The sequence below is a fragment of the Limanda limanda genome, chromosome 13 (assembly GCF_963576545.1).
Source record: "Limanda limanda chromosome 13, fLimLim1.1, whole genome shotgun sequence".
NCBI lineage: Eukaryota > Metazoa > Chordata > Actinopteri > Pleuronectiformes > Pleuronectidae > Limanda > Limanda limanda.
In genome coordinates this window covers 26,449,928-26,462,902 of record NC_083648.1, presented here as the reverse complement: position 1 = coordinate 26,462,902, position 12,975 = coordinate 26,449,928, and the positions used below count along the sequence as shown (strand labels likewise).

The 12,975-nt window shown below is 39.3% G+C and overlaps 1 protein-coding gene and 1 long non-coding RNA gene across 3 annotated transcripts in view; one reads left to right on the top strand and one right to left on the bottom strand.

Moving 5' to 3' along the window:
• Nucleotides 1-264: 264 nt before the first annotated feature.
• Nucleotides 265-1,421, top strand: LOC133018310 (uncharacterized). The gene is made up of 4 exons (XR_009682802.1): nucleotides 265-559; nucleotides 780-876; nucleotides 996-1,089; nucleotides 1,181-1,421. It is a non-coding gene; the product is annotated as an uncharacterized LOC133018310 (long non-coding RNA).
• Nucleotides 1,422-4,516: 3,095 nt separating this feature from the next.
• Nucleotides 4,517-12,975, bottom strand: part of sdr16c5a (short chain dehydrogenase/reductase family 16C, member 5a) — a 57,310-nt gene continuing 48,851 nt past the window's right edge. For both annotated transcript variants that reach the window (XM_061083804.1, XM_061083805.1), the window contains exon 7: nucleotides 4,517-6,316. In XM_061083804.1, the coding sequence (XP_060939787.1) occupies nucleotides 6,220-6,316 (97 nt within the window). In that variant the 3' untranslated portion in view covers nucleotides 4,517-6,219. The remainder of the gene's footprint in view (nucleotides 6,317-12,975) is intronic.

Genomic DNA, 12,975 nt, shown 5'->3' with positions numbered 1-12,975 from the left:
ACATACATCTCCACTCAGTTTGATTATTATTTTAAATATAAAGGAGACACAATATAGAGCTTAAATTCCTTCATAATTTGAACTTCAATTGTCTAATTGTTGTTATTAAACTTTCTCAGTATTCCATTAAAACAGTCAACACTTTTATCCAAAGCGACTTACGATAAGTGCATTCAACTATAAGGTTACGAACACAGAACAGCGTGAATCATGTGTGTAAATGTACTAAACACCACAAAAAATAAACCTGGCCTCAGTCAAATATTTATCCCATGAAGTAACCGCTGCTCACGTCACCCGCTCGCGTCATCAGCTGATGGACTCGTCCAATCAGAGCCTCGTAAACGCCGTGCAGCAGCGTCGAGTGTCCCGCAGACAGGAAGCGGGTCGTGTTTAGCTTGTCCCGTACGAGTGACTCTGTCTTCGGGGTAAATAACTTGCTGAAATCGACACGACGCTGTTCCCTGGAGGAGAAGATGAGTGCGTGTGGAGGCAGAGCCGCGGGCCCGGTGTGGACGAGTCGAGGCGGAGAAGACGGGCGCACAGTCCCTGAGTTACGGTGAGCTAGAGACGCCATGCTAACCACTAAGCTAACCCTACATCTGAAAGCATGTCCGCCACTCTTTGGGATAGCGAGAAAGTTGCTAAAATACGAATACAGCATCAAGTGCTGGAGCAGATCTAGTGCATGTGTAAATATGTATGAATTACTTAGATGTAACAGTTTGTTCTCGTTAAGTTTTTTCATCAACGTGACTTTTTTCTGTATGTTTTCACAGCCTCAGCCCCCCCCACACACACACACACAAACAAAGAGGCGTTAGGCTGAGTCGCTGAAAGTCCGGATTTAAAGTGCAGAAAATTAAACCATTGAATGTAAGTAACTGTTTATGAATTGTTTTGGTGTTTTTTTGCTGTGGATCTTCCAACGGTGATGCAGCGCGGCTATTTCCGTTTATTAATAATAAAGTCATGTTACATGTGTTGTTTTCCAGCTGCCTGTCCATGACGTACAAAGACACACTATGAGCCAGTATGATCCGACCAGACCTTACATCAGCATTGAGGAGTTGTCGGAGAAGAAAGAGGGTAAGGTTATATTCATTAAATAATTTTCCAGTTACATGTAAAAGTGTATGTTGTAATTGAACTGTGCTAATTGTACTGAATGTGTTTACAGCTGATTGAAGCGGGACAGATGACATGGATCCATCCTTCCACAGCCAGGAGTGCACCGACCTGTGTCCCACACTTCATATAAGACTGGAAGCTACACTGATCTCACAGCTACACACCACAGACGTCTACACACTGGAGAAGAGTCCCACAAAGAAGTCATGACCCAGAGGCTGCAGAGAAACATTTCAAGCCTCATCTGAGTTTTTGTACAATATTTTTGCTGTATGTAAATAAAGCTTTCACTCCACATATACCTTGTTCACATTTGTTCCCTGTACAATATGTTCACCTATAACATCAAGCATCACATGAATGTTTAGTTTTAATTAACTGCAGTGCTTTTGGTAAAGGCTTACTTATAAATAATAATAAATATTAATATATACATTTTTATTATAAATATTGTGTGGGAGGGGCTTACCCCACGTGCGGAATGCTGTGACCCCACGTGTGCACTGCAATGACCCATAAGGTGACCAATAGCAACACTTATACCAACCAATCACGATTGACATTAGTTTCAAGGGTCTGTGGTTTCCTCCAATGGTGAGTAGAGAGAGGTTCTAGCCAGCGGCTGGACTCCGATTCATATGCTAATTAGATCACACGTCGCGATCGGTCCGCGAGGCTCAGCGAGCCCCCCGCGGCTCTCTCCTTTGTTCTCCAAATCCCCCTTAAGGTCCGCAAACGCCGATAGACCCACCTTGTCTTCACTGGCGAACGCCGAGGTAACATCATGGAAACAGTTGGTTACAGCAGGGGATTAGGCCTGTCCGTAGAGGTTCACTGTGACAATAATACTGCTTTTCGTCTAGTGTGCGCATGTGTGGTTCAGCATCACAAAATTTCTGGTAATGCCAGACCTTATGTTAATAATCTGCATTGTAAACATTACACAATGTGATGCCATATCCCTCTGCTTTGACAGTGAATTTACTATAATTTGTATTTACCATCTGTATGAAATGAGTTATGCAAATAATGTTGCCTTACCTCGAATACAATCCATACAACACTTAACATTAGACAACCTTTTATTGGCACATGTATAGCCTAGTGAAAAAACAAAGCTTACTTACATATAAACAATAACATAATAACACAATAACAAATTTTAACAAGACAAAAGGCCTGAAATATGAAATAGAGAAAAACAATCAATTTTTCTTTATAGAAAAATGTTCGATTTGTAAAGTATAAACTGGATTCACTTTAGAACCCTATGTCACTTTAATGCTAGGTCCACATTGATGATGACCAAGAATGATAAGAGGTGCAAACATGGGAGAGGCAGTAGTATTTCAATGAGTGTGTGCGTGCATTACTGGTTTCCCGCCATGGAGCATTACGGAGAGCAGAGTGACCGCAAGTGCAAAGCGAAATGTACAGTATTGACATTGGAATGGAGGTGTTAGTGGAAGAGCCAAACAAACATATTGAGCTACAGCAACGAAATATTAATATAACTCAAAGAAACCTGATATAGGAGAGTTTCTGCGAGAAAGTAAATCCTGTGGATAAAACTAAAAAGACCAACCGATGAAATTAAGAGAAGATGGCAGTACATAAGAACAAAAGAAAAATAACTCATAATAAAACTTTGCCAAAAAAAACACAGATGGGGGTCGATAGAAGAAATGCCTCTGACCAATATTGAGCAGGAGGTGAGATTTGTGTCTTCTATGGCACGAGCGCTCAGGTGCGACAATCGGGCGATAGTAGAGCACATGGAGCGCACACCAGGCAGCTGGTCAACGCTGTATCTAGTGTGATGATGGCCATCAGTGCCCTGGCAAGAGAGGGATTATTTTAGCCTCCTCACAACAATAACTGCAGCCACCTGTGTGCATCGCTGTGCCAATATTAAATATATATACGCTGTCCGAACCACCGCAATTATTTCCAGGCTTTGTAAATCACAATGCGTGTGCTAAATTAAAGTATTTGCATCTACTCCTTCCAATATTTTGCAGACTCGGGTTGAAACGCCAGATATTGCATATTCATTAAGGAAAATGGAAAGCGCACGTTATTCTGCACGTAATCCTCAGTAGCTACATACTGTTAGTAGATCAGCTGGCAGGCTTTTTTGCAGGTAAAATCAGGTTTGCACAAACCCTTAGAAGATCAGCTCGTTGACTGGTTGCCCAAAGCACATTGTCAATGCAGCTGCACAGCGGCCAGTGAAATGCTGTGGAACATTTTATGTCTTCATCCCAAACAATAGCCACACTTGGGGTTGCCAACTGGTGTGATGTATTCTTGGTGATGGCCATGGTAGTTGTTTAGATGTAAAGCATTTGGATGTTTTTCAGACTTAATACTACTAATGTGAATAATAATAATAACAATATTATTATTATACATTTCTTATACCTTTCAAAACACAGATACAAATTGCTTTGGATGAAGCCGCGGTTATTTGATGTTTTAATCCAGTTTCATACAGGATAAAATGGCAAAGATACGTTGGTAATCAAATGGTGAACTCGGATTAATAAAAGACTGAGGACCCCTGACTCTAGAGACCTGCTCACCTTTAGTCTGGAGTTTGGACTAAGGAAGAGCCAGTGAAGCCTTGTCAAAGGATCTGAGGCTCTGCTCTTGCTCCCATTGGAGAAGTAATTTAGCAGTGAAGCTGGAGGCTGAAATATGAATACAATGAGTTACAGGAAGAGAGTAGAGAATTGGACAATGACTGTGGACCATGGTGGAATCCGATCTTGATGGTGGATCATGATGTTGCTGGCCGCTGACCGTGATTGCAGCAGGACTGCTTGATATATATTATTTCTCCTCAGATACTCGATCAAAACTGACAATACTCCATCAATTCATTGACCTTCAGTTATGCTTCAAAATGAATAGCTTATGTCTGTCCAGGGAGGGGGATCCCTCACATGTGGCTCTTTCTGAGGTTTCTATGTTCTTTTTACCCTGTTAAAAGTTTTTTTTCAGTAGTTTTTCTTTACTCTTGTTGAGGGTTAAGACCATAGGATGTCACACCTTGTTAAAGCCAAATGAAATTGGATTGGATTGGTATAAAGAGGTTGATCAAAGTCCATTAATTCATTTTAAGCCTTTGGTTTATTTTTGTGCTGTGTTTTTCTCTAATATGGGACAGTGACAATCAAACGACAAGCTTCAATTACTCCAAACTTCTTTTCGTATCGAGAACAAAGTAAAACATAACACCAATAAACATTCATAATGTTACGATAATTTATCATTAATTTAACTACTACCATAAAATGTCTTAAACATTAATTGATGTGATATAAATACAAGCAAACTCACTTCAGTCAAAATGTTAAACAAGAGACTCAAAACACTGGGATTTTACATTTGAAATGAAATTTAATCATCAGGATTTTCTGAATAAGTGTTGCAGGTAGCTCACTTTCAAACATTGTGAGACTGACCCTGAAAATGTACTGTTTGATTCATACTTAACAACACTCCCTACATTCCTTTAACTGATTTCTTTATTGGTTTACATGATAAATCAACTGGTATACGCTGGACCCTATTCCATATGGACATATCAACAATTAAGCTTTTACAGAATACATGTTCAAGATGAGATGTCAAATGCAAATTACATACACTCAAATGATATAAATCGTTAAGTTTAGATGATCCCTGATAGATATGCATTCAGATATGTCTATTATAGTCTTATAATATAATATTTTACAAACAATGTTAGTGCATGTAAATGTACTTCATCAGTTAACATAGGACTGTTAAAATCTCTCTGGAAATTAGTGCAACATATTTGGCTATTACTTCAAAAAGAACAGTAACAAAAAACTGTGACTTCAGTTGTTTCTGAATGTTGAAAATGTTTTCACCCGCAGGGAAAGGGGTACTTGATGTCTGAACATATTAGTGGAAGAACACTGAGATATTCAAGCTCCCTGTGATTCTTCTGACACAGTTTTACCTACATCAAGACACAAGACTAATAGCAGGCATAATTGTAATGTTAAAGCACAGCTGTGCATGTTGCAAGTGAACCATAAAGTAGACCCTTCTGCAGCTTTTTAAATTAACATTAGCTTGATGACAGGAATAACACAGTAGGAAATGAAAAGTTAATGGATATAGCTGAAGTTTGCTTTGCTCACTAGGAGACTACAAATGCATATTGCTTCCATTTAACCGCCTCTAATTTAGCGCTAATTTATCTGACATTTGTCACAGTTTGGGACAACTTTGTCTTTGTGCCTCAAAATGTTCTGGAAATTCAGTTTGCAGATGACATGAGCTTGGCTAAGATCAAGGGGTATTCACACTAAGCAAAGTCAATGTATGTGATCTGCTTGGGTGGAAAATGTCACCAATGCATGAATATATGGAAACAATAACAAAAGCAGAGGGGTCCCCAGTCACCTACTTGCTATCTCTAACAGGCTAGTATGCTACTAGCTAGTGCAGTTCTAGTTAACCTTTGAATAGTTAAAAGCTATCACTGACCTAAGAATCTCAGTTCACTTCATTGTACCTGAGGATGAGTGCTTGGTCAAGGCACTTTACTTGTGAGATGTGAAATGACCCTGAGCAAAATTAAAACCCCACATACGTGATTATTGTGGACCCCTAAAATTGTTAATATGACATTGAGATATTGGCTGTTGTATTGGAGGTATAGTGATCCAGCCATATTGGTACTTTAACAGGTAGTAGCAGTCAAGAACACTTGCATACACATTCAACTTCCATAATCGATCAGGAAGATTCATGGTAATCTTTGAAAGCACATTTTATTTTCTATAAAATCATATTTAAAAATCACTCACGATAATGTAGTTTAAAAGTAGCCCAAATATGATTATTAGGCTTAAAATATGGATTATACAATCTCAGATATAGAGAAACCAATAGAACATCAATATTTGTATTTATTTGTTGCCCTCTACTGTTCTGTCCTGGGCTGTATAATTTCAACAACACACTAGGAAGATTTGGATTAAAAGGGGTGTTGAAATGGATAGCTTTAATACTTCCATATCATTCTTCACTTCTTATTCTGCTACCTCACTCAAGTTTTTTGCTGCGTCCCCTGAAATTTTCCATGAGGTTGAAGGCTCCCAGGTACTGGCCCAGCATAATGCCTTGCTTCACGGGGAGGATGCTGTTGAGACAACAGAATAAAAAAGACACACTTATTATGCTAATTATAGGATATTGCAATTTCTGAGTATTGGGTATATAAATAAAATTGTATTAATGGTTTGACACACACAGGTGGCAATTAAGTCCTTTCAACCGAATTAATTGTTTTCATATAGCGCTTTTTTTGTCTTATCGACAGTGCTCAGTGCTTTACAGTATACATCACATTAACATACAGTACATTTATACACCATGCTTTTTCTATCAGGCACCATTCATACGCTGCAGACATAGCCATCAGGGATCAGTTCCTCAGGGATATTTCAGAATGCAGACTGGAGGAGCTGGAGACAGAACCACAGACCTTCTGGTTTGTGGATGACCCTCTCTACCTCCTGAGTCAGTGCCACCCCTAATTAATTGCTCCAAATAAATCATTCAAATTTCATTCAAGCTGCAATGACACATTGTGTTATTAAGTACCTAATGTTATTGTTTTACTGATGCAAATTTTGATGTTGCATACTCTTTTTTGGTGTTTGGGTTGATGGTGTGAAGTGAAGCATGGTGTGGGCCAAGTGTTGGTATTAAAGATGCTGTATGAATGAAGTTCAAATGTGTGGAAAAAGCTGTTGCCCTTGTCAGAAATCCCTAATCTTTAGTCTGACTCAAGTCATTGTCAGTTATCTTTCCATGGAAAATGGTCATTGTTTACTTCTATGCTGTAACAAAATAAAAAAGGAGAAGTCAACCATGTTGGTAGCAGCAGTGTAAAAGTTATCTGGCAACTATGAAAGATGGGGTCGGGTCAGGAACGAGCATTTAAGCTTTTATTCTGTCCTCGAACATGTTACACTGCTAGTAGGGATGAGCGAGTACAGCATTATCTGTATCTGTATCTGTTAACCATATGAATTATCCGTATCCGTACTCGGAGTGGGCGGGGCCTAACCCGGAAGTGGGTGTGATTTAACCCGGAAGTGGGCTGGTTCAACATAACTTTCTTTATTAACTTTGAAATTTTTTTATGATTTTTTTTAAATTTATTTCCACACAAGGTGTGTGTGTGTGTGTGTGTGTGTGTGTGTGTGTGTGTGTGAGTGAGACGCGAGGGACGTTCACTGTCTCCCGGAGAAATGAACACTCTGTGTTTTTAGTATAGAAAGACGTGAATTATATTCGTTCACAAGTCATAAAGACTGGTTTTGTTATTTTCACTTTACATTAACACTTAAAGTTTAGTGCAGTGCAATTGTTTGCCGTGATAATTAAATGCCAGTGTGATAATAGATGACAATTTCAAACCATACAAACCGTCATTTTGTACTGTATTTAATAGAGGTTTACTTTACTGTAAAGTAAGTGTAAATGTAAAGTGAAAATAACAAAACCAGTCATTATGACTTGTGAACAAATTTAATTCATGTCTTTCTATACTAAAAACACAGAGTGTTCATTTCTCCGGGAGACAGTGAACGTCCCTCGCATCTCCAGCGCTCCTCTACTGAGCCATTGCAGGTCTCGTGAACATTTTTCCAAAGACTCGTACCCGAAGACCCAGTCGGGAAATGAACGAATCATTTCTGCTTCCTTGACTGAGCCTATGGAACAGTCCCGATGCGCAGTGAACCTGAGTGACTGAGAGACAAAGAGCTGTTCTGTGAGTGAGTGAGCAGAGCCGTGTGTGACGGGAGGAGCGCTGTGACGCTGTGTGAGGATTTTCATTCAGTCCGAGCACAGATAATGACTCCGATTACTCGTATCATACTCGTAATCGGCAAAAGTGCTTTATCCGTACCGGATACTCGTTTCAGCCGAGTATCCGGCTCATCTCTAACTGCTAGCATTAAATGTTGTGATTATGAGGGTGAAATTCTAGTGGATTGTTTTAATTTGAGCTTTTTGCTGTTGAAGCTATAAAGCAAACATTTCTCTCATTAATTATAATTGAGAGACACCCCTGTTCTCACAATGCACCCATCCACCAAACAATTGTCACACCAGTTTCATCATTTGAAGTTACTAGAGTGTTTGTTTTATGTAATGAAAATGTTTTACCATTATACCACATTATATATTATATCTGCATACAATTCTGTTTGTGTAACTGCCAAGATGAGATCAGGGCCACAAATCTGAGACTGTGCTGGTCTCCCCCCACCAAGACCTCGATGAGGCCTTCAACCTGTGTCTGGGTCTTGGCCCGGAGGCCTTCAGCATGTGTCTCTACTCCTGGGATTTTACTATTCACTCAGTTCACACGCATGGTTCACAGGCATGGTTCACACGCATGATTCACACACATGGTTCTCACACACACACACACACACACACACACTGTTTCTTTGGCATTCCCTCTGCAGAATGTATACTTAAAATTACTATTATTCTCTAATCTCTTTATAAGTCTCACCAGGTCAAATTTCCATCACATTTTATAACACAGTAACAGCTGTGGAAGTAGAACATCTTGTAGATTTTTTCATGGACATTGATGAGTACCTGAAAGTTGGAGCACTTCAAGGCTTGGATGCACATGTATCTCTACTGGTACAATCATTCATATAAAGGTATACGTATCCATGTAACTACGACTCGTAATCTGTGTTAGTGTTGCAGAAGATAAAGATGTCACTGCACATTTAGAGAGAAATAAAAAAGGATTGTTGTCTTCTGGAGCAATCTGCTTACACCAAACTCTATTAAAACTCATAAACGTTACATAAACCTTAAGTATTGCAACATTATCAAGAGGACTTCTGCATATCACCAATCCATGAGGGTATAGAACCTTTTAGCTGGAAGTGGGCAAGGGGTGTGTACATCCTGGATAGTTTGACATTAACTTGGATGTCTCTGGACTTTTGAAGAATGTTGAGGCCCCAATAGAACAACGTATTTGTGCTGATGTTAATAGCTTTTGTAAAATAATTTTTTAGAGGTGAAACGATGCCTTTCTGCATCTCTTGCTAAATCAGCCCATGGTAGAAGCTTTTGGATGACTAACAATCCTCTGATTAACAATGATTTTCTTCAAAAAGAGAAGAGAGAAAAGGCTAGATAATAAAACATGTTATTCAAAGCCTTTATACAATTGGCTTTTTTGTCAAATGAACAGAGGTGACAGGCGAGGCACTATCTCGATTTGTGTGAGCTGTGTTCCATAGACGAAAAGCTTTCTAATAGAGAATAATGGCCCTGTCCTCAGACAAATGGACCAGAGAAAGAAAGGAGAGAAAACATCTTTAGAATGCAAATCTAATTAAAGGGCAAAGGAACTGAGCTGAAGTACTGAGGGTTTTATCTCTCTGAGGCACGCCTATCACAAACCTTTAGTTCCAGTACTGCACAGATAATACACCTTCTCTTCATTTGTGTCAAGTGATGGAAACATCAGTGATTCACACTGTCCGCTTTCTGCTGGAGCCACTACATAGTCTGATGTGTTGCTTTATGGGAAATGGCATCAAGTTAATTTGTTACAGTTGTTTTGACAAAGTGCTTATTTTAACCAAACAGTGAAGCTCACACTGCATGAAAAGAAGAGTTTGTGTCAGTAAGTGTTACAGGAAATTGTTGGCGAACTTTGCGGTTAACGGCTTTGCACAGGAAACTGTCAGGAATTGAAGCGGGTTTACCAGTTTCTGGCATTTTTCAAGCCTGAGAACGTTGGGAGGTGACCCCCCTGCTCCTAAGCGTAGGGGAGGCTTTCACATGCAAATGACAATGCCCTGAGCTTCACAAATGCAAATCAGGATAGTTTCCCTCAGAGCAGATTACACCTTTTTCTAAGAGGCACCAACTACACTACCTGGTACACCAGGCTTAAAATAAATATAAAACCTGAAATTGTAAATTGTTCTTAAGTAAGTAAGTGTGCTATAATGAATTACATTGTATACCACAAACAAAGGTCAATGCAGTCAAAAGAAATGAAACAATGCACTTTATTTCAAAATTTTATTGTTATCCAAAACACAATCCTAAATCTCAACCAATGTACAGAGTGGCATGATTACAGTCACTTTTTCAATTGTGCTGGTTAAATGCACAGAGGATGTTATAACCACACATCTACCAGCAATCCGCTCAACAGGAAGAAATAATGCTGGGTATGATGTGTCTGTGCCCTGTAAGCTCCAAACTTCTACCGGCTTTCCATAAAAATATCTGTCCTCCCAAAATACTGGCAAATATAGCACCATATTCACATGTCAATGGCAACTAAGCTGTTTTCCATGAATTATAAATGCTTTGTTTTCGCCACTACTTTCAAAATTGCTACGAAACATTCATTGATTTACTGATTTATTTTTTCAGTGTAATATTTAATCCCCCATGGACTGCACAGTGACAAAACACAGCAGCCGCCTAGTTGCCTACAACATACATCTCTGCTCAATTTGATTATTATTTTAAATATAAAGAAGATACAATATAGAGCTGAAATTCCTTCATAATTTGAACTTCAATTGTCTTATTGTTGTTATTAAACTTTCTCAGTATTCCATTAAAACACTCAACACTTTTATCCAAAGCGACTTACAATAAGTGCATTCAACTATGAGGGTACGAACACAGAACAGCGAGAGTCATGTATGTACATTTATGTCAGTCACATACTCATCCAATATAAAGGTGCAATTTAAAAGCTGTTTTAACCTCTGCTTTAAGATGAAAAGGACAGTTGTGAAGTTTTACTCTGGAAACCTCACGTCACTCGCTCGCGTCATCACCTGATGGGCTCGTCCAATTACAGCCTCGTGAATGCAGCGTCTGTATTCCGCAGACATGAACCGGCTCTTGTTAGTGTGGTGGGAAAGGAGAGCCGCAGGCCCGGTGTGGACGAGTCGAGGCGGAGAAGACGGGCGCACAGTCCCTTAGTTAAGGTAAGAGCTATAAGCTACAGAGCTGCCATTGCTAATGTGAGGATTTCAATAGTTTAATAATAGGTTATGTCTGACAGAATTCTAAACAAATAAAGATAGAAGCATTTCAAATTATATCTGTACTCTTAACAAAAAAGATAGGAGTAGTTTTGGCTGGATATTATACCGTCATACAAATGATTTTAATAACTGTTGCTGCTTAGTGTTAATAATGAATCTTTTAACCTGTTCTCATTTCTAACTTTTGAATTAAAGCCTAATTCCCTTAGATTTATTCAACATCATATAGATTTCGAGCAGCTGTCTAAGTTCTGGAGGCCGGACAGAGTGACTTTGTTGACATTGTTTGGTTTCGAGGATCCGAATGTTTACAGAGTCAGGAATGTTTTGATGAAGCAGAAACACAATAATCTTTTCTCCAATTGATAATATTCTTTGGCCCTCATGGCATCTGCTGGGTCAAGGCCTTTCATGAAGTGAACAGGTTGCCTAGCAACTATCAAAGTAGGAGCGTCATTTTGAGTGGCTCCTTGTTACTTTCGTATTCAAATGCCAGGAGGATGGCCTGCGGCTGCGCACTTCCGAGGAGGGAGGAACGAAGATCTACTGTTATAAAATGGACAGGCGCCGGATGTTTGTGGCGCTCTGATACGACTCGAGACTGCCCATTGCTTTGCTGATCCATAACCTGTTCATTGCTTCCTAAATAAATTCTTGATTGAACAAACCGAGTTCGGCTCATCTTCTCTTAAAGGATAAACGAACACGGCTAACACTAACTTCTAAGCTAACTCGTAGATCTGAAAAGCATTTCAGCAACTTTGGTATAGCGAGAAAGTTGCTAAAATAAGAATATAGCATTGAGTGCTTGAGCAGAACTAGTGCATGTGTAAATATGTATGAACTGCTTAAATATAACAGTTTGTTCTCGTTAAGTGTTTTCATCAACGTGACTTTTTTCTTGTATTTTTTTAAGACAGTCCATCTCTTCAAAGCTCTGACTGTGCTGTTTAAAATACATTCTCCAGGTTCACTTTATCTGATCCATTAATATAACATCAAGCATCACATGAATTAATGTATAGTCTTAATTAACTTCAGTGCTTTTGGTAAAGGCTTACTAATAAATAATAATATATATTAATATATATATATTATTAGTAACAACTATATATTCTTTTTTATTATTAATATTGTGTGGGAGGGGCTTACCCACGTGTGTACTGCAATGACCCAGGGTGACCAATAGCGACACTTCTACCAGCCAATCACAGGTGACTTTTGGTTTCAAGGGTCTGTGGTTTGCCTCCAATGGTGAGTCGAGAGAAGTCGTCACCAGCAACTTCATTCCGATTCATATGCTAATTAGATCACACCGTCGCTTCGCGAACCCTCCGCGGCTCTCCCCTTTGTTCTCCAGATCCCCCCACACGGTCCGTTTATGCCGCTTCCCTTAGGTTATTGTCGCTGGCGAACGCGGAAGTCACGTTATGGAAACCGTAGATAATTGCAGGGGATTAGGTGTGTCCCAAGAGATTTCCTGTGACAGTAATTCTGCTTTTCGTCTAGTGTCAACGCTAGATGAAGATGACTGGCTGCAGCTGAGAGTTTGCTAAACTGCACTGATAATCATCCATTACAATGGCTTCCTCTTATAGTTGTCATATGCCAATCAAGTAGACATCGCCCAACCCTAATGAACACTGTAAGCTGAACATAGCAGGAGTAGCAGGACGCAGTACGCTCATATATAAATTGGGGTATTTGTTGCTAAAGATCACAATCAACT